Below are 23,050 nucleotides of genomic sequence, written 5' to 3'. Positions count from 1 at the left end.
GTAAGAAGCCAACACCCCCCCCCCCCCCTTTCGTAAAACTATTCAAATACAATATTTGTTCACACAATGACACAACTGATAAACGCAGAGCTCACACCATGCATGCAACCAGTGGCATTGCTAACATTCCAGAGCTTCTTGCTCTGAATCAGGGTATTGCGAAACTACCATGAAAGCAAAGAAAAAGCAAAGAATAGGCAGAGAGATAGAATAAAAGGTAAAGACCAAGGGACAAAGCAAGAGAGAACAATGGATAGCTGAGTCCTTTTGGTTAAATGAAATAAAAGAGATAAACCCTCACTTGTCTGTCTTGTGGCCGTGATTTTTTTTCTTCCTTTCTCATCTTCAATTCTCTGTACAAAGTATGTTGGAATAGAGAGAGAGAAAGAGAGAGAGAGGATAATGTTTGCAGCTCGGACTAGAAAAGTTAAGATGTTGGGGAAATAAAAGCATTGTGAATGATTACAATGGGTGGATTGTTTAGATGTAAACCATGGTAATGTTGAATAGATCCCTCTCTCATCCTTAAAACAGTCATCATAGTGGGAAGAAGATTTCATTTATTGGTATTACCCCAGATCAAACAAGTCTATAAAAAGGAAGACTTCTACACTGTACACGAAGGTATGAAAGGGTATTGCGTATCTACCCAAGTACATTTGTAGATTTGTTTTACCACTACCATTTTTGTATATTTATTGTGTAACCTTTGTTTTAAATTTTGTTACATTTTCAGACTAAATAAAGTCTCTTTTCTATTGCATGATGACATACAATATGAGAAATGAATGAAATATTGTTTCAAATGTACTCTCTTAATCTTATAAATTTTTCATTTTTCATTTTATTCTTCAGGAATAAAGGGGCAGTCAGAAGACAGATCTTTAGACACCAAACCAACTTTTACATTGCTTCAGAAAACAGAACTGAAATGTAAGTTTTCAACCACTTTGTAATCTACAGAAATGTTCCAGAAATACAGTTTCAGCTACCTTTAAAACCACAGGAATGTTTCATGAGTACTTAGACCTATGATGATTTGTCTTCGGTAATATTTGCTTCTTGAAATGGAATAAGACATGACAGAAATTTGACACAAACGTCTGTATTCTACTTATTCAGTTAAACCTGACCCTGGGTCGAGATCTGTATAACAAAAGGAAAACTTTGACCTCAGACTTACATGTACTTCATTTTCTAAAACTTGACTTTTGAAAAAAAACTCAAGCCCACCGTCTGGTTTAAATTTTAGTACAATATGGGCAAAATATTGTGTTATGGATTTTATAACCAATGATCTAGAGCATATGTTTACATGTAGCCTTTATTTAATCTTCTCAACATTTTTCTAAAACCATATTGAGAAGGGCTAATATCATTAGAAATGGATGTAGAATTATGCTCAGCTGAATTCATCTATAAATGTTAGAATTTCATGTTTGAACTAATATTAGTACATGTGACCTGTACCAGTCAGCTGCTCATGAAAACCAATGTTCTGATATTATTTCATCAAATCAAGAATACATCTAATCAAGTGAAACTCGGGGAAACTAATCCATCACAGCACGACATCTGAGTAAACATGCAATATCACTTTTTAAGCTACGCTATTTCAAAGAAAATTTCCCTTTTCTGTCATGAGTTTTGTTATGATTTTTTGTTTGATAAAGGCAGACTCCATCCTTCAAATAGTGCAGGGTATGTTTTGATAACCACCTAGTCGACTGGGCACACGTTTGGATGTGCTTTGTGATTTTGGATTTCTAAACTAATGCTTGATTTAATTGTATTGTTTGCAATATTCCTGATACATGTACTTTTTTCAGTTGTCTGCACAAGATTTGTAAAGTATTTTGCCAGCGTGTATGTTTGAATTAAATTGAATGGTTCTTTGGTGTTTGAAGTCTGGTATTGGTAGAAATTGTGACAGTCCTCTATACCTGGCATTTATAAACAGGTGTACATTGTATGATAGATTTTGAGAAATTACATACATAGATAAAGAAAATAATAAGTAGAAAAAGAGGCTGTCAGAAAGATAAAGGAGGAGAAAAGGCAAGAAAATAATTTATGATATGGTTAAGAAAACCATCATGAATGTAATGAAAGATACAGGACTGTAATTGGAGTTAATATCAGGATATTCAGTTAAGGCGAAAATAGCTGATTAAACAAGGAGTTTGACATTTGCAAATGTAGGTCATTGAAATCTTCATCATCCGTATAAATACGTTGAGATTATGAGAAGAGATCAAATGTGCACAAAAGCTAGTATTGTACCAAATCTACTGGACTCAGATCCAAAATGTCGCCTGTTTAGTCGCTCAATGCTGCCTAACCTAGAGTCCTAGATGTTCTTTGATTTGACCGAAAGTGCCTTCGATTTGGAACCACACGGTGCAAATTGAATTAATTCTGTAGCAGGTGTCGAGGGATATATTTTAAAATAACTCAAAGTTGGTGCCAACTTGGTGTTACTGAATGTCTCTCTTAGCGGTTGTTGCGATGCGTAAAGCTGTACGTACTTGTAGACCTGTCATTTCTTCGGTATGATGAACTGTTCAGTAATTAGCTGGAAAAGCTCGTCTGTCGTGTACTTTTGTTATGGAGGTCGGAAAGTGGGTAGAGCCCACCTGTTGTGTGAAGAAAAAAAACGATGGCAGTCACAGACTGTTCAGTCATGACTAGTGTTCGACATTGTTTTGTAGACTGTTGGTGATACAACTGAATGAACTATTATAGAGGCTTAAAACCAGGATCTAATTAAATATTACATAATGCGTATAACCAAGTCAAAGTCTAGTAAATTAGTCATATACATGTACATGTACAATTGTCTTCGGCCTAGTAACTTTGAAATCATACTTATTAAATATATTTCTAGTTTGTGGTATTTTTTTGTGGTTAGATTTGCATTACTATTAAAGGTAGTACCAGTATCAATGACCAGTTTATACAAAATATAATGGATGGTACTTATAATTGTATATATTTGCATAATTGATTGCTAGCAACTTGTTAAAAGAAATACACCTACATGTACATGTACTGTATATAATTTAATTCAATTTGATTGAAAGTGGGAAAGTACTATGAACTCTAAGAAATAATTAAGTGGAAGTAACATTATTACTATCAATGTGAATGAACCATGGGGTGTACCAATAAACTAATTGGTTTCAGTGTTTTGGTGTTTTTTTTAGACACAAAGAACAGGAAAAGGAAGGGGGGTATTCATTACAAAAATAATGAAATTCTTTTTGTCATCCTGTCCCTGCCTGTGACCATGGCTTCTCCCTGTTATAATTGATGGGGGTCTAGTGCCAGGCGATTAAAATCGGGGAGGGGGCAACAACTTTTGTTCTAAAATAAATATTATTTTAAAAGGAGTTCAATGAACAATCAGTACCAATCTAATTCAAAAAGCAGATGGACCCATCTTAGTAGACCACCACTCATCTCTACAACAAAAGACTTTGTGATCGAAATGATAAAGATAGCATCAGTATCTTAATTTGTAAAGATCTTAAGGGGAACTAAAAAGCCACAGGAAAAGAAGAAGAAAAAAGAACCGGAAAGAGCGTGAAGCCATGCTAGAATAGCCAAACTGTTCTTTTATTCTGATTTTATGATGTGGTTTGCCACTGTACTATTAGATCTGGGATTGAATTTAGGGGAGGACAATGTCTGAAATCTCTTTCAAATTCTATTTCTGAAAATTGAGGTTGGTGTGTGAAAGATTAGAGGGAGGAGAATCTTCTCAAATTGTTTCTTTTTATGAGGCATTTCAAGCAAGGAAGATTCTGAAGAAGGTAGAGGACTTCTGGAATGCTTTACAGGGAGGATATTGAATGACAGTTGGGGAGGGGGGGGGGACAATATAGGATTAGACACATTGAAAATGAGTCTTTCTTTTGAAACCTCCTCAGTTTGAACAATGCAGAGAGAGAGAAAAGGGATGGGAGGGGGGGTAGGGGGCGATGGATGACTAAGGCTAGGGTATTTTATGCCTTTTGCAGAATACATGTTCATGAAAGATGATGGGTGGAGGGGGGGGGGCATCATTCCATTCAGTCATTTATGTATAATATCCTAAATCTTTGTGAGGTTCTCATTCCCGTCAAAACTCATTGAACTGGGGTAACAAATTCTGTGACTGCACATATAATTACAGTGGTAAGTGGCAATTGAAGCCCCAAATTCCAGTGAGATTTGCATACATTAAGCAGACCATGAAAGATGGCTTAGTTCCAGCAAGGAATGAAAGCTTTTGAATTGCGATAGGATGGCATTCAGATTTTGGGGCTGGTAACTGATAAGATAAGTTTGTGGGTTGTGGCGACATTTGTCTTTTTAAAATCCTATTTTATGATACCATTTTATTAAATGACACATAATCCTTGATGGCTACAGATCCTTTAGAAATTCATTTTTAAGCAGTTAAACAAAATTACTTATAACTTAACACAAGAAAAAACCAGCCTCCATCTGCATCAACTGAAATATTCTTTAAAATCAGAATGTCATGCTTAGGAACAATGTAAAAGGACCTAAGTAGAATATACATGTATAAATCTATAAGCCGTACTAGTAGTACGAACCCCAATCAACTTAGCCATGCTTTTGACTTCAAGTAATATTCTGGACCGTTTAAATGGATTTACAGTGGGCTATTTCTAAATAAAGTTCTTTGTTCTCATTGAACGCTTTTGAATATCTCTATTAGCAAAGGGTCATTTGTTGATATAAAATAATCAGTAAACTACAATGCGGTAGGAGTCAGGTTTCTTTTTCATTTAGACCCCCATTCCCTGCGGATATTTGAGTTGAACTATTTCACTTTTCTTATGAAGCCCGCATAGAACTCTTGCAAGGCTTCTTCTCTCTCCCCCTCTCTCTCTCTCTCTCTCTCTCTCTCTCTCTCTCTCTCTCTCTCTCTTTCTGTATCACCATGGCTTCCCTATTTAGCCCTCTTTTTAACTCCAACTTTTATTTATCCATGCTTTCAGTTCTGGGGTCACTTTTTGTGTGGTTATATCCAGAGTCCAAGCTTGGACTTTAATTTGCCTTTTGGCCTTGGATTGAGGTCCGAGTTTAGAGCAGGTCTTTAGCAAGTTAGGATGTAATATGAGGCTTGAAAGGAACATCTATATCCTTGCACTTCCAGGCGGCCTCTGCCAAAAGAAAAATATTGGTGCTGGTTGACCATGAGTGACCCTCAGAAGATTCCATCGCCATGGTTACTCATCTCTGGAATTTTGTAGTCAGTTTTGGTATGGGTTGGGAAAGATCTAGGTGGCCACATGTTGGATTGAAAACACAACACACAAGCTGTTAGCTGCTGAAGGCAAGTTGAGAGGAATTTGCCAACATGTGAAGTTTTGCGATATTTTAGAGGGGGAATTGCACCCCAGGGCTCTCCGGTATGAAGAAATTACATTGCCCATATTTTGTTCGAATTCTAGGAGGTTCAACTGAGGCCAGTTTATCTGATGAGAAGGCCTCAAGAATGTCTATTTCACCAGCCAAACATTTTACTATAAGCACATGTTCTGAAAAGAAAAATGAAGTCGTAAAATTTGGGAAGATACACAAAAAAACTTTATGGGTCCTATATGAAGTATGAACCCTATTAAATATGGTGTGGTACTTGCAAGGAGATATTATAACTCCTTGATTTAGAGGAGCCTCATCATATTCAAGGAAGTTTTAGAATTTCTGCAATATTGTGTTTAGAACAACCAGACAATATGTAAGATGCCAAATTACAGGCTTACTTTCTGTACTTTAGTATACTCTCTTATGACAATCTTCAATGTCTTGCAGTAAAAATTTAGTTGACTAGAAATGGCTGAAATTTAGTATTCTGTGGCATCTAAAATGGAAAAGATCAATGCCCAATGGCAATGACAGCATTTAGGGATTCTTGCTTGAAACTAGGGGCCTACATTACCTGTATTTCTGGTTTTGTCAAGATAGAAGTTTTCTGCTGTCCACTGTGAGTGACAAGAGCAAGTGTTTGAGATATATGGCCAGACATTATGGCTCCAGAAGTCTACAGGTAGTCACCTGACCCAATTGACCTCACCTGACCTGACCTCTGAAGCTTAAAGGTCATGATGAATCCTTGGATGGATTGTCTTCCCTGCTGGGTTCTTGACCAAAGTCCAATCCACCCACTTCTTGTATTTTTTCTTCTATTTTCTCAAACTGTCTGAAAGTTTATGGTATAAATTATCCACAATTATGGGTATCAATCCATTACTACAGACACCAATTTTATGAATGAAAATCATGTTACTGCAAGTTAGGAAGAGGTGCGTATAGTACATGTATGCTACCTGTTTATATTCAAGATATAACTGAGTACAGTATACTATTATGGTGAAGTTCTGTACCAGTACATTTTTATTGTTTCATCAAATTTGATACATGACATGTAATACTCACATTTCTTAGAACAGTTTAGGGATCTGTTACAGAATATGGTCCTTTTTCCTGGAGATCAGATCTGTATTCTTCTTGTAATTAATTTTAATTGAAATTATTTGTTTTTTCTTTCAACAAACCATAATAACATATATATATTTTAATCACCTTTATGATGTATCATCTCCATGAGTAAAACCCACCTTACATAATGTACTTAGTTTACTACTTCTACATGTTGCCTGTCATAGGTCATCTAGGTTAACTTTTGACAAGTATTGTTTGACCAGGGAGATGTCACTGACATCTCCCTGGTCAAACAATCTAAGAACTAGAAGTAGGCAAATACTTTTTTTATTTTTTGATATATTAGTTTCTGTTTTTTATGTATATCTTTCATTATCAGTCCTAATAGTAAATTTCAATTGGAAATTTGATAAACCTCTACAGTATGCCATAATTGCCATTGCATTGTTTGTGATTTTTATACAAAATCTGATACTATAGTACATTGTAGTTTGAGCTGCATTGTTGCTGTGTGACCCTAGAATGTTCATAATCTGTTCCATCATGCCATTGATGCCACTATCTTGAGATTCTGTGGTAGTATCTTGGAATTCTGTGGCAGTAACTATTAATAGTATCTCACGATAATAACTTCCCAAACAGCGGTGTTTGGATTGAAGTTCCAAATATTTTCAAACAATCGTTCGACAATCCACTTTACTTATTGCGTTAAGAAGCTTTGGATGAGTTTTTATGACTGTCATTTTCTATTTAATTACTTAATCCTGAGGTTTGATCCCAGACAGTTTATCCCATAATTCCTTCAAGGAGCCCCCACGTTACTGGGATTTGGAGCCTGAGCCATGAAGTGGCATTGATGATCAATAGTAATCAATTAATCCGCTATTTCCCTTTCTCTCTTTAGAGTTTTTTACTGAAAGGAGGATGGCGGCATGGGGCTGACTAGGTGGTCTTGGAATAATGTGTGAAACTGTTGGCAGATATCTTTCCTTTCTGTACCTTCTATTCAAGTACCCTGAAAATAATTTTTGGCATCCTTGCAGGCAAATTGTCAAAGGCAAGCAAGAGCTATATCCACCATGTAGATCTGCAATGGAAATCTCATTTGGTTTCTGCATCAAAAACTTGAGATTCAACAAGTTTAAATACATCTTTAATACTGTTGTATTGTATTTTGGCTAGATTTTGATATTGAGGCAAAATAAGAATTTTTTAAAATTTATTGATTTTCCAATACACAGTGAAAGTAAAATACAATATTCAATTCTTATTTTTGTCTATTCATCTGAACTGTAAAATTTAAGAAAAGCATTTAGATTTAATATTCATGTATTCTTATTTTTCACTACATGATGTTTGAAATATTTATTTCCCCTCTTTAATATTCTAAAATTCAACATTTTTATCTAAACGATAATTATATGATAAAATGTTTTATATCCGGGAGACAAGTGATATTTACAATGCGTGTGAATCTTGAGAAAATATTTGTTTTGGCATTGCCTTAATTATCAAGGCCTTGAAAAAAGATCACTGCTGGCGTTACAGAGATCAAGACGCCTGTGGTTTACTGATGGCGACCAATAAGGAAAGTAAGCGTGCTGCAAAACATTCACTACATGCAGACCGTGACACCGGTCCCGCGCCAAGCTGCCCAGCGGTGCTTCACGCCTTTGAGTGTGTTTACCCAGTTGATGAACAGAGAACAATCGTAATGTTTGCAAACAAGCACAGATAATCCTGCTCCCCAATAAAAGCTAATCCTCCCAGTATGGATTACCTAAGCCATATGTCTCCACTTAATGACACAAGTTTATCTTTTCATCAATATTGTCTGAGGCATGTTGCTGGAACCAAACAGATCGATAAATCAATAAAGTCCTTCTCCTCGTATGAATGACATATTTCGTCTATCCGAAAGGGCGGTGTTTATATGGAAAGTTCTAATAATTACTGTTTGACTTTCTGTCAAAAGGTATTGTTATATTTGTCCTGATAGTAATCTGGACCATTAGGTTAGATCCGATTGATTGATTGATTGATTGGTGAGAGAGAGAAAATACAGATGACAGAGAGCATGTTGTTGACAGCAATTGTTATTCATTGATGGGGAAGCGACACAGTTGGCTTGCACCTTTTTCAATGCTCCAAGTCTCCGACTGGTCAGGGATTTCAGAACTTATGTGGCTATGATTGTCTTTCTTTTGTTGCTTATATTATATTTCCGGTATTTTTCTACATTTCCGCCCCTGAATGCAAGTCATTTAAGTGAGTATGATAATACTGTTTTCTTTAGGTGTACAGTATCTCCTTTAGATGCTTTCATTTGATAAATGTGTACCGGATGTCCAGGTGTCTGCTGAATGGCCTTTGAATATGAAAATTATTTTCATCCTTTTGTGGACTCTCAAATGGGACTTATTCTTGTGCATTTCAACTTTGCATATGCTGCTAAATTCTATTGACATGTTTTCCCTATAATTATCTCTAATGAAGTATTAGGGTAGCCTTCAACCTTGTATTCGTTTTGTATTGAATAATTATGACTGATTGGTTTGTTATTCAAGGTATTACCAAGATATTTGAACTTGGTGGTTTTCGTGATTGAGTGCAATATATATTTCTATTGTAAGCGGACCAAACTGAATTGTGAATTTAGACTAGGTAATAAGTATAATAGGTTTCATCAACAAACTTCAAACACGGTTATCCAAATACTCAATTGATTTGTCATGAATATCCTATTGTGTAGTTAAGGACACTGTTTTCTTCTTCATGTAAGAAACTTATTTGTTCAATTTTGAGGTTTATTGGACATGTAGGTCACCAAGACTATACAAACAGCCATTGCAGAGTGTGGTTTGGGAAATTCACAGTTACAATTAAGACATGTTACAGTATATACATGTAGTCCTTAAATGTGGAAATAAATCAAAAGGGCGTTCACTTTGAAAATGCAGAGGAAATAAAACCTTTTTATGGATACTTCCCTTGATAATACTACAGGGTGTATGTACATCTTGTTGCAGGTTAGTAATGTAGGACTATCCACATTGTTCTTCAGAATGAATTCTTTAATTAAGACCTTCATGCACTTCTGATACAAATGTAGACCAAAACTTATAACAAATTTGGATAAGTGATTGTGTAAGAAACGGTGAAGGTGTACTGTACATGTACATTTACAAGATAAAGAAATAAGGTTTCAAGGATGGTTAAAAAATAGGTGAAAGTAGATCGGTGTCTTCATGAGTTACCTGAGCTCAATTTCAAAGAAACACATTATAATTAAACGGAAAAGTCAGGATACTTCCTAAGTCATGAATGCGAGTGTTAAAAGTCCTAAGGGAAACAGGATCATTAGCAAAGGTGAAAAGAAAAAGAGAGAAAAAACAATCACTAGGAGAGATTCCATCAAACCTTTCTATTGATTCTGAAAGGGGCTGTGGATGACCTCGATTTAGAGTTCGCTGTCTTTGGCTGACGCCAGCGTACAATAGTGGCCAGTTTGCAGTTGGGCTCATGCCAATGCCAGCTCCAATCGGCCATCTCCGCCCTCCATTCATCCCTGCAGTTTGTGAAAAGAAACGACCTACTGATTTGGGAGAATGAATCAGAAAGTAAAGAAGAAAGAGAGAGAGAGAGAGAGAGATAGAGCCGAGCGAAAGGTAAAGATAATAAATTCTTTGAAACGTAGATAGTTATAAGTAAAGATTTGTTGTGTATACCTGAGTGGAGACACCTTGGAAGATAGAGAGAGGCAAAGGAAGTGTACTGGGGAAAGTGTACTTTCAGGCGTCATCAGTCATCACCTCCCCATAACTGAATGAACATTCAAATAGTGGAACATCCCGTTGAGAAACTGGAATAAACACACTTCTTTGTATGTAATAGAAATGGCATGCATTAAAGGCAATAACCTTCTGAAGTCTACAATGTACTAAGAGATAATGGGATTCGTTCTAAATCTAATGATGTGGGAGGGGTGATAAAAATAGAGCAAGTGAGAAAATTATGACAACTTCGAGGAGACTGTCAGACAGTCCTCGACATAAAATTGTCTGTCTCAGAAAGATCTATTTTTCCTAATGGGCGAGGATTGAATTTCCATTCATAACCCACTGTGCACCCGCCAGAAGACATTCAATGATTGGGTTCAAGCGGGGGTCTTGCATTTGGGGATGGTGCCAGAATTGTAAAGATGGACAATGCTTTGAACAATCATTGATGATATTGATGAATTTAACTCTAGGCAGAGGCAAAGAATAAGATGCGATAAAAAAAGAAAAATACCATTTTGATGCAAACCAGAACACAGGTGCATTGAAGATAAAGCAGTACTAATGCAGTACTAAAAATTTGACGGAGAATCATTCAATTTTGTATCTTCAAAGCCATTGGATGTAAAAGGAGAATATAATGGAATAAAAGCAAGAAAAGAAATTTATGATGGGCCTGTGTATTCCAGTGCAGATTTCAAATGCGAAATAACCTACTTTTAGTACTTTACTTCATCGTTTTTGTTCTCTAACTATGAGGACTTGGAATGTTCAAATATTCAACTAAAAGAAACCAGATGAATATTTGTTGCAATATGGTCATCATTTTTCTTTGTATTAAGACAAAATAGAACATACAACAGAATGGTTGATGTCCCTTGATTACACTCATTATAGAAAAAAAAAAATCACATTTCTACTGCTTTGTAATATTCATTAGGGGGAACAAAATCAGTGATTTTATGTTAATGAAATTGTCTTAAATGATCGGAAATATTGTAAGGGCTATAGATGGTAATATGTAGAAATACATGTATAACAAAATTAACGATGTTACTCTGATAGGACCTACTAAATCTTTAAAAGCAAATGACCTGCGAAGAGAGAGAGAGAGAGAGAGAGAGAGAGAGAGAGAGAGAGAAAGAAAGAGAGAGAAAAAGGGTGGATTCTAACGCTGGAAAGCTGATGACCGCAAAAAAACTCACCCAGAGGCATGCGTGAAATGGTGTATGTCGCAATTCACTTCTGAGTTTCATATTGTTCTGGAAATTTCCCTTTGATCCGTGAAAAGATCATTGAATAAAGGAAAGGGTCCTAGGGGCGGTGGAGAGACCAGAAAAGGGGGAATCCATTGCAGGAAGTATGGTCCATAAAGTCTAAATTGCTGGGCTATTATCTTGAGAATAAAAGCAAACCACTTTCAGAATAATTCAAACCAATGTCGGCCTTCATTTTCACTCAACAAATTTGCAATGATATTTATTATGCTATTGTACACAAAGTGATTTTCATCTTTTTAATGTTTGAAAAGATGCTGTTACAATATTTGCCCCCTTCAATAACAGGTTAGATGAATAGATATAATGGGCTTCTCAGTTAGCGCTGTAGGTATGATTGATAGGGTATTATTGGTAGGGGGTCACAATAGCCGTACCCCCCCCCCCTTTTTTGTGAAGACTTTGAAATGATAGCAAGTGTATTCTGAGAGAAATCTTAGTCTACAGGTAGAGACTTGTTACTGTAGCATTAATAGAACAGTGTGAAGGTTGTCATAGATGGAATTGAAATTTATGGATATTTCCGGGGGACTCAAGAACATTGGTAAGTAAGTACTTTAGTGCGCTCATAAATACTATTTCATAAGGGTGAATGAAGTTTTAAAAGTTGTTCATGAAAAAATAGGTTAAGACATGAGAAATGATGAGGCAAATTTGATTTAGAAAACCATTTTTGTTTCAATTCATAAGAAATTGATTACAATCATTGGTTCAGAAAAGCATTGAAATCCTGTTCATTCATTGTAAAGTACATTTTTAGATAGATGATTCAGTTATAAATACTGGTAACCTTTTTTGTTAGGAAGGCTGAATAATGAATATCCTTGTAACGGGAAAGGACATTTCACTTGGCGACTTTCACAATCATTCTGCTGGTCCATTTTTGTTAAACACATGTATTTTCAATTTACGTTTAACTTAAGTCTCGACTCCAATCATGATGAGTACATACAAATTATTAAAAAAGAAACAAAGTATAATCACGTGACATTTGTTGGACATGGGCCTGAAAGAGATCCAATGCTTTGCATTCTAACTTACACATACTGGCTTGATGCCTGCAATGCCGCAACTAATTGGATATGGCGGGATATATATTGTGATACAACCTTATGCTAAAACCTTGGAGCTACAAATTATTAGTTCTGTGATTAAACCCTGGAAGCTATCAACTCTTTGTATACATTCCCCGATTCTGTGTTTCCAAAGGACCTTATCAGGTAATCTCGGTAAAACAATATAGAGGAAGCACAGGAAGCAATCTAGTTGAGGTTTGTTTGCCTTGTACTTGATGCAAGGGTCACTATCAGGGCATTCAGGAATACTAGCATGAGCTTTCTGATTACATAATGTCATCACCTCTGATTTATAATCTGATAAGAAACATAGTTTAACCAGGGATATATCATATCCCTGGTTTAATCACCTAGGCTGTGATTGTGTATAGTGTAGCAGGAATTTTTGCAGCAATAATCTGGTGTGATAATAATCCAATGAGATAATCTGATGTGATAATAATCTGATGTGTAATGATCTGATGTGATAATTATTATGGTAAGCCCCTTTCCCCAACATTATAAGCCCTACATCACCTACTGGTACATGTATATCAATCATTTTTTGACTGCTGTTTTCTTTTGATGCCTGCATTGCCTGTTAAAGCATGTTGGTCTGCACTCTGCTGCAACTGTGGGCTCCGGGAATGTTGCGTGAAATAAGAACTGGGCATTGTTGGAGTTACATGTAGTTTATGAACCGACTTATTATAGTCCATGGAATCATTTTTGGTGTGAGCCCTGTTCTTGTGGATTGTTGCTATTTGTCTTCTTGAAAGTTGGAGATTGGAGATATTGTGTCCTTGATTTAGATTCCCATAATCAGGTGAGAAGTTATATGGCTTTTAAAAAATCTACTTAATGTATGATGCATCTCCCTAAATCATACACATCAGTGGTAGATAGAATTTTGTTTGTGACATCTACATGTAGTTCTTTTAAAAGATTTTGCTTGACCATTTTCGCAAATTGCAATATGGAAAAGACAAAGGTATCATTCAAATCGTATTTATTTGCACTTCTAGTTATTCCCAAAAGATACTTTTATTTTCATCTTTTGTTTTGAGCCAGAACTTCAGAAGGGCATTGACTCTGTGATAAAAGTATTTGAGTTAATGTCCTTCTTGTTTCAAACAGATGGTATATAAATGTTTATCATTCATTTGGAGTTCAGTTTAAAGAAACTATACCTAGGTTAACCTCCTTGTCCTCCGCTTGTGGACAGTGCGATCATGTGATGAAAATATAGGAAGTGAGTTGTATGAATGGAACTGACCTGTTACTAATTGCTGATTGAGTATGAGTTGGTTAGTAAATTGTTGACAGATTCTGTATTAATCACACAGGATTGTATTATGGGATGACTTGTTTTTCAAACCATGTGTGATGATTGCCAATTTGCTAACAAATGACCCATGGTGCCTAATTATGATCATTGCTTGTCAGTCAATCAGAGTCCCGTAGGGGTCGTTAACCTTGACAAGGGACATCTCTGCCTTCCGGCTTAATAAATACTGCTTATTAAGGATTATTAGAATACTTTTAATTTGGCTTTAGATCGAGTGTTGTTTCATTCATCCATGAAAGGACAAGTTAATTTTGTAATTTGGAATATGTTTATGAAATTTTGAATGTTATAATTATAATTTTCAACTTTTGTGTTGTATGAGTAGGATTAACACTCAATGTTAGTTTATACATGTAGTAGGTTAAATTTGATTTTACTGTATTCCTTTTTGGAGAAATGTACTCTTGATTGTGATTGAGGGAAGTTTTTGCAAAGTTCCACATGTACATGTACATTTAGAAATAAAATCTTACCAGAGAATTGTAGAATTGCCAGAGACTTGCCAGTTAAATGTAGGCCTGCTTCTTGGATGTACAATATGTTATTATCTTAATGTAGAAACAAAGCAAGTCACTAAATATTAATTGTGTAGTTGAAAGGCAGTAATTTTCTAAGAACTTTGTTAATTATCCAAATTTACTTAATAATGCATACTATCGTATCCCATGGGATGAGTTACAGGTTAGTGTATCGTGTGTGACATTCTCATTTCCTGACTGTTCCACTTGGAAGAAGAAAGGAATAACTGTCATTAGTTCATGCAATTATCTTGAACAAACAGATGCTTTAATCACCCTGTTAAAAAAATTGGTAAATTTTGGAGGGACAGGACATAATTATTGCAATCAAGACGTTAGAAAGACCAGTGCTGGTTATGCTTCCCGCTATGAGGAAGCCAGATTATAATTACCTGTGACTACTCCAGCCCGAGGATAGGAAACGTGATTACATGTAACGGAGCTCTAACCACTTCCAGTCAGCTGGGTCATATCACACTATGCAAAATGAGCGTCTTTTTTTTTCTCTCTGAGAAGAAAAGTAAGCAATGTTGGGTTGTGTTGTAAGAAAGTGGAGTTTGGACTCGACGCAAAAGAGCTGGATTGACTTTGTAAGGAAAGATTTATTTTCGTGATCCTATGGTTGTTCTTATCATTTACATATTATTTATTGTGGATAATTTTTCAATTTTATGAAAATAGTTTGGTGATTCAAATCATAAATGTTATGTATTGTGGATGATTTTTCATTTGACTAATTGTTTCTCTTTTTCTCCTTTTGTATATTCCTAGGTCAGATGAAGTTTTTTCCTAACCACTGCCAGTGACAACCCAAGAACACAAAGATGGCTTATACAGAGGAAGAGACTGGAAACTCAAGGATAAGCATGACCATTGAGACAGGGTCAGTGACGGTGAGGCATATATGCAAGATGTTCAGATCATCAAGAAGCAGGACAGTACACATAATGCTTCTCTTCCACGTTTTGTCATTACTTCTCAGTCCGTGTTTATCATATCCGCAGTTTAGCGAGGGGAACACCGCATTTACATTGCAGACGATAGCGGTAGATGCACAAAGAGACACTGTTTTCATAGGCTCGGTGAACAGAGTTTATAAACTGAACAGCAACCTGAGTCTAGAACAAGAATCAGTGACAGGGCCTGTCCAAGACGGCCCAGAATGTGTACCAAGATCCACAAACTGTGGAAGTGCAACAGACAATTTTAACAAAGTCTTGCTCGTGGATGATGATCGTCTCATAGTATGTGGGACGGTGTATCAAGGAGTCTGCGATATATTGGCCGTGGACACATTGGGGGTGTTGTCAGACATCTCTATGACAGAGGTATCTGTGAACACAGACTATGGCACCACTGTGGCATTTGTAGCAAATGGAATAGATGACATGAAGACATTGTACGTTGGATCATCAACGTCAGAGTGGCTTAGGGGCAACGAGTGGACAATGTCCAGTAGGCAGTTGCCATCCGATCTGTCAAGTTCATCTCTTTTTCAAGTGTACAATGGAGGTGGACCTCAAGCTCAGAATCCTTCTTTGATCCGAATACCAGCAGGTACCATTGATGACTCTCCAAGCAGCCAGAAGTTCAATATCACCTACATCTCAGGTTTTGCAGCAAATGGCTTCAGCTACTTCATCGCTCTCCAGCCAAAGGTATATGATAGCCCAAGCAACTACTACACGAAAATATCTCGGGTGTGTCAACAAGATGACCACTTCTACTCCTACATTGAGCTTCCTCTACACTGCTATGTCTATGGCCAGGATGAGAGGACCCTGTACAACATTGCACAGTCAGCCTACGTTGGCACCGTTGGGTCAGATTTAGGATCTGATGACTTGCAACCTGGATCTGAAGTTCTCTACGTGGTGTTTGCCAAGTCGGAAATGATGAGCAAGACTCCTTCAGATACGTCAGCTGTCTGTATGTATCCTCTTTCTGCGATAGATCTGGCATACTGGGAGAGGAGGTTGGGATGTGCTCGGCTAGAAACAGACAGAACAGACATTGACTGGTTAGGATCTGTGGGTTGTGGCACATCAGATAGTATGGTAAGTTGATTCTTCTGTCATTGTAAATGAAGTCTTTCTTTCAATTCTTAGTGTCATTTGAGATAGCAGATCACACACGCAGTGATTAAAGATTCAGATTGGCTAAAGAGGTATAGGAGTTTGTGTATTTTTTTTTTTGTAACTTGGAAGTTTATTCCAGAAATTGAAACAAGAAAGCCGTTAAATAATTATTTAGACATTAGACAACTTAGTTTCTTGGGTATTTGATCATTTTGGTACGTTTTGAGATAATATTATATCACTGTGACTATTTCAATTACACCTTGGCCCTTCTTTCTTTTACCTTAAATGTGCTATCCTAACATTTATCTCTAGATCACTGAGATCAACTCTACTGGACCCAGCTACTGCCATAAAAACGACAACAATGTACCGCTTGGTGGGGATTTCTCCATTGATGCAAGGGCTGTATACACCCATCCGTCTGTCCTGACATCCATAGCAGCTACAGTTCATCGTGAGCGGACTGTCATCTTTCTAGGTGACCAAGATGGGCAGTTAAAGAAGGTATATATGTAACTACATCATCAGACATTTACTAAAAAAATACCTCAGTTACACCAATAAGACTGATACTAACAGTAGAATGATAACAAATTGTCATCATCCCGATGGGGCAAGAAGAGATTTGTGTCAGTTTCGAGTCATGTTTAGTAATGCATATATTTTATGGGATGTCCAGTTCGTAATTTACCACCCCCCCCCCCTTTTTCATTGTACTTGAAAAAGAATTTTTACAACCTATATCTGCTGAGTTGAGTATTTTCATTTTTTGGGTGTTTCTTACTATTCTTAGCATTTTGAATCTTTATATTAAGATGTTATGTACATACTAGATTTTCATATTATCCGATGGAAATAAAGTGCGATCATTTGACTTAAGCAAAAGACAGATGGTATTGCACTTTACTCGGAGGTGAAGGTGGTCAATAATGTGGTTGCCAGGATTCTGCAGTTCACATTTAGGTGGTATGAGACAATTCTAAACCACAATGTGGTTTCTACTTCCTAGTCAAGCGATTGAAAGTGTGAAAAGTTCATCTGTTTATATCATCATGTGTAAACAGTTTAGAAAGTAAAAATACAACTAATTGGGTGGGATTTTGCTTTTTTTTTTTTTTTTAAAGAAGGGATTCTGGTTTTAAAAAAATGAGGAGAGAGTGACTTTGAACTTGGGGTCAAAATAAAATCAACAAAAAATAGTTTTAGTGGTGGAAGATTTGAATTCCTAGAGACCAGGAGGCTAAAGAATATAAGATAGTTTATAAAATTGGTAGAATTTTAAAGCATTTAGAAAAATTTGTAGAACAAGAAAAGGAGAGCAGTGTTGAGAAGAGGAAGACATTTCATAACAAGAAAGTATTTTCCCAGATTGTGATATCACCATTTTCCCAGCGATTTACAAATTTATGATCTAAGCCAGTCGGTATTCTGAGAAAGTTTTTGCTCTTGGATGAAGTCAGTGTCAAAACAACTCTGTGCCAGGACATCCAGGACTCCAGATCACTTTCTCTTTGACTTTGGGTTGGTTTGGAAGAAGATCTCTCACTGGTTTACTCTGGTTTCAATAACATCAACAAAGAACAGTTTCAGTGGTGGAGGATCTGAATTCCGAGTCGAGACCAGGCAGGCTGTGATGTTACTGGTAGATGCTCTGTTGTGGTTAAGAGGAACTCTCTCTATTTGTGGTTATGTCAAGTTCTCTCCCCTTCTTGTAAAACAAAACCGCAAATTTATGATCAAATGTCATAAAACTATATTTCCTTTAGCAGTCAGAAATGATTTACTTATATTACCCAGCACTTATACATAAATGTGAAATTTCCTACCTTTACAAAATATTGTTTTTTTGAACTCAGACCTTAATTCAGTTGAAAAATATAGAAATACATTGTAAACATGTAGTAAGTCTCCTTATGGAGATATATGAAATTTAATTTTTTTTAAATCTCATCAGGCCGTTTTATTTAATTGTGAAATTTTTTCATTTATGACCTTTTTTTTAAGTGTCTGGGTTGGGCATTGTGCAATAATCAATAATGATGGGAAAAGGCATATTTCGTACCAACCATAACAATGGACACATTCCATAATCTTTATGAATGTCAACTGGAATGATTGTACTATTTATAAACTGAAAATATATTCACATTCCCATGGTATAAGAAACGTAGAAGTCCACAAATTTCTCTGGGATACCAGATTTTTGAAGTTCCCATGAACATTCCAAGAGTTTCGTTGAGGGTAATTAACTCCTGAATATGAACATACCAAATTTTATGTTTGTTTGTGGAATGGAAATAACTTACCTGATAAAAAAATGTTTTTTAGATTTAGACCGATTTGTATAGGGTAAAGATGTAGTATTCCAGCCGAGTATAAAATCAGAATCTTGTTGAATTCTCTATCCTTGGTCATTGTAAGTCACAATACTTTCTGACACCTACTTGTTGGTTCCCATGGTCAGTTTGCCTAAGCCTCTCGCTACCACGGCAACCACACATGACACCAGCCTTGGTCATGCAGGCATTCTTGTGGTCCTGAGAAACACCAACCCCCCCCCCCCCCCTCAATCTAACATTGCCAATTTGAGATGCCAATCATATTTGAGGATCCCTTTCCCAGCCGAACCATTGTTGATATTGAACTTTGCGTTCCCACCTTTCTCTCTTGTCAGGTTAACACATGTTGACCAGGGGTTCTTCTACCTTCTTCCTCTGGTCGACACGCCAACCACATCCAGGGATGCAATTCCTCTGGGAAGGCAGATTCGATTTTTTTTTTAGGTGTAGGAAAAGTTGGTAATTTTCTCATAATAGGCATTATGCTAGAGAAGAAGGAAGTTGAATTATTTAGGAAGAGATGGGTGGTGGTTTCAGGTTTCAAGGAAAGATGAATATTATCTTGTGTTTGTGGTATTGATCAAAAGGGATGAGGGGAAGTTGAATTATGAAGGAGGATATATTCAGTTTTAGATCATTTATCACGTTATGCCTGTCTGGAATCATTTGAATTCATTATTTTTTAGTTTTGTCTAAAATCTTGTTTCGTAAAAAATTGAAGTAAGGAAACAAAATTCAGTGGGTAAATAGCTGGAGCCAAGTTTTTTTAATGTGTGTCTGAGTCTGAATACCATTCCTCACTGAAAACCATAAATGGATCCTAGTTATTCGGATCTCTAGACATGACAATCCCAATAGCATGTACTTAAAATGCAATCATGAAAGAATGTTTAGGAACATCAAAACATTCGGTTTACCAAATGTTGTTGATAAAATAGATAGTGTTGCCTGGTTCAAGTTCAAATAACATTTTTTCGATAATCCGCGCCTCCAGGCGGTTTTTATTGTATCTTATTTCTACAGCTTAAATCGCAAATAGTTGAATGAATAGCGAGGTATTTTGTTTTTCTGTCTTGTTTACATGCCACACGTCTCTTACTCTTATCCCATTCCCCCTTTTTCCACCTCAGTAGCATAACAAAGAACCTAAGAGGTGTTTTGCAACATTCATGGGAGACATAAATAGAGAGATTTGAATTATTCAGGACTGCATTGAAAGGTTCATGCATTATACTAGTAGTACCAACGTGCACATGTTATACCCCTATAGAGATATACTCTGTGCTGTGTTATACCCCTATAGAGATATACTCTATGATGACTCACTAATAAATGCCCACTCCACTTTAGTTACTAAATGCCCACCCCTTTGTTCCTAACTTTGTATTGTTTAGTAAGTTTATATGAGTTTGCTATGTCCAGTGAGCACAAAGAAACTCTACCCTCAGAATTACAGACTAAGGATTAATCCCCCAGTTTAGTAAACATTACCCTACCAGCATAAATGGACGAACTTGGAGATTAAGACTTGAGCAGAGATCGGTCAGCATGCATAGTGTACAACATGTGTCATTCTACATTTTGAGTGAGCACTGAGTACACCAACTGACTTGTTTCTCCTCATCTTTGATTATTTCCAGGTAAGACAATATCATTTCTACCTATGTATTTTGATATTAGTATGTATACATGTATATTGTATATTTTATGTATTCATGCTAAAGTAATACATTTTACTGGTATTCCATCCATAGTAGTTAGTAGGTTATTAAACAAGTGAATTATAATGCATTAAGATATAAAGCATGATGCGCAGTTAGCTTGTGAACAGTGTAAGTAACTGTCTGTTTGGCTTTCTATTGGATAGTTTGTTATTAGAGTAGTCATTTTGATGTGATGATTTAAAGTGTCATTAATTAGTACTTTTGAGATTCAGTTCAGTGTTTGTTAAACTAGACTTTAAGGTTATTTCTTATAGTCAATTGTTAGTTTTATTGGCTGAAATAATAGAACTTGTATTAAATAATCCTTGATTATTTAAGGGAGTTTACTTGGATACCGTTTGATAATAATAGTATGACTTCTTTATGAGTAGTATGTTCATGAGAACATAAGGATAGTTAAAGGAAAAGTCATGGTTTATATGAACATGGTATCTTTAATATAAACATGATCCGGGTTCGTGCTCGGGTTGGTATATAATGTATATTGTATACTTGTTAGAGTTTAAAGTACATTCACATGTAGTATTGAGCGATTTCAAAGGAACATCCTTAAGGATGAAGTTGTTAAGAAGTGTGATGTACAAGATGTTTGATATCAATTGTTATGGTTATGTATCCATGAGAATAAGAAGACGGAAAACATAATAATTCTAGAAAGTTTGTTCTTACAATATTGTTATTGTATGATGATTTCTGTCATTCGTTGATATTTATTATGGAGATAATAAATGTGTCATTCTACATTTTGAGTGAGCACTGAGTACACCAACTGACTTGTTTCTCCTCATCTTTGATTATTTCCAGTTATTTAGAGTAACCATCCCTACACGCCATAGGGGTGTAACATTTTGGAGGCACTGCCCGGATGATGTCACCAGTCTTGATGTCCTTGTTGGACTAAAGCTGCAAGTCATCATCCTATGAGACGAGCGGGGTAGACTGACCTGATCCAGACCAAGCCGCTTCTCACCACTCCTACAGTAGCCAGAGCGTCAACAACCAGGATGGAGGGCCTTATAGATGATGTCACCGAGGGACTATATGTAAACGGGTGCAGCATAGAGGGACTCATAGATGTGTTGACGGCCCTGGGATTGCCAGAGGATAGGGTGAGTAGAGGTAAGGAAAGGGGTAGGTCAGAGCTCGTGAGGCTTGTTAAAAACCATCTGTACAGCGATGAGATGGCGGACAGCGAAGACCATGGAGAGGCAACGTGGAAGATGGTGGCGGACGCCATTGGTACCAAGGGTGAGGTTAAGGAAACCAAGCAAGAGACGGAGGTAGCCTCATCCCCATCGACCATTGGTAGGGCCCAACCAGAAGCGACGCCCTGGCGAAGGGAATTCAAGATTTCCGGTCAGGTTGGGGAGGCAGGACAGAAAGAGAGGCTAAGCTTTATGAGCCTCATCCATCAGATTGAGCGAGGAAACGAGAAAGGATATGCAGATGAGGAGATCGTGGACGCTGTGATTCGAGCAATGGCGCCTGGTCTCACCCTAAGGGCATATCTAGAGTCGAAGCCCCAGCTCAATCTTCCCACCCTCCGTCGGCTCATCAGATCACACTATCAAGAAAAAGAGGCCACGGAGCTGTACCACGAGTTGAGTAGGGCTGCACAAGGTCAGAGGGAATCGCCCCATGATTTCTTTTTAAGGCTGCTCGCCCTGAAGCAAAAGATTATGTTTGTGTCGCAGGAGGCCGGCTCGTCATTTCATTACAACGGTTCTCTAGTGGAAAATATGTTCAGGCACTCTGCTTTGACCGGCATAACAAATGAAGGGGTGAGAAATGATATGAAGCCTTACCTGAATAACTCAGCAGCTAGCGACGAGGACCTTTTAGAAAAAGTCAACCTTGCCGCCAATAATGAGACGGAGCGGCTAAATAAGCACAAGAGGAGGACGCCAGCCCAAGTCAATACCGTACAAGAAACACCAGAGGCCAAAATTGACATGAACAGCATACATAAGGAGATCAAGGCTTTGATCAGGGCAGAGATTGCAGCCATCCGAGATGGGAATCCAGCTCCTGTTCATGAAAGCACGGCCCAGCAAGACAACGTCACCCTCCTTCGAGGCTCACCTATGATAGTCTAGGAGACCCTACCCTTCAACCAATCCAACCAAACCTGATGCATATTCCAGCTACGCTGAACGACCAGCATCAGTTATCTCCCCTCTTCCTAATAAAAAGTCTCACGTTGCTCCTTTCATGCCCCCAGACCTTATCTATGCCTTATCCTCCCCCACATGATATGTTTTCTCAGTATCAATTGTTTAACCAAAGCTCTGGCCAGGTACCACGCAACCCACCACTACCAATCCCAGATGTGCAGCAGCCAGTGGGACCAGCAACGCAGCCAACAACAGGTTTCACCCCCAAATTAGAGAATATCAGCTTTAAGAACATTTAACTTCAATCAACGCAGAACTTAGGACCGGTGGATGCTGAAGGTCATGAGAAGCTTAAG

The 23,050-nt window shown here is 37.1% G+C and overlaps 1 protein-coding gene across 2 annotated transcripts in view; it reads left to right on the top strand.

The window, feature by feature from the left end:
- Positions 1–836: 836 nt before the first annotated feature.
- Positions 837–23,050, top strand: part of LOC575541 (plexin-A2) — an 85,087-nt gene continuing 62,873 nt past the window's right edge. Inside the window, exons 1-3 of one of the 2 annotated variants that reach the window (XM_030972214.1) lie at positions 837–933; positions 15,208–16,493; positions 16,830–17,021. In XM_030972214.1, the coding sequence (XP_030828074.1) occupies positions 15,261–16,493; positions 16,830–17,021 (1,425 nt within the window). In that variant the 5' untranslated portion in view covers positions 837–933; positions 15,208–15,260. Of the gene's footprint in view, positions 934–13,141; positions 13,397–15,207; positions 16,494–16,829; positions 17,022–23,050 lie in introns of those variants that run through there. The other variant, XM_030972215.1, reaches the window with a different exon arrangement.

This window comes from Strongylocentrotus purpuratus, unplaced genomic scaffold, assembly GCF_000002235.5.
Source record: "Strongylocentrotus purpuratus isolate Spur 01 unplaced genomic scaffold, Spur_5.0 spur5_scaffold_6, whole genome shotgun sequence".
Lineage (NCBI taxonomy): Eukaryota > Metazoa > Echinodermata > Echinoidea > Camarodonta > Strongylocentrotidae > Strongylocentrotus > Strongylocentrotus purpuratus.
The sequence above is the reverse complement of the archived record's forward strand: the minus strand, read 5'-3'. Positions and strand labels throughout refer to the sequence as shown.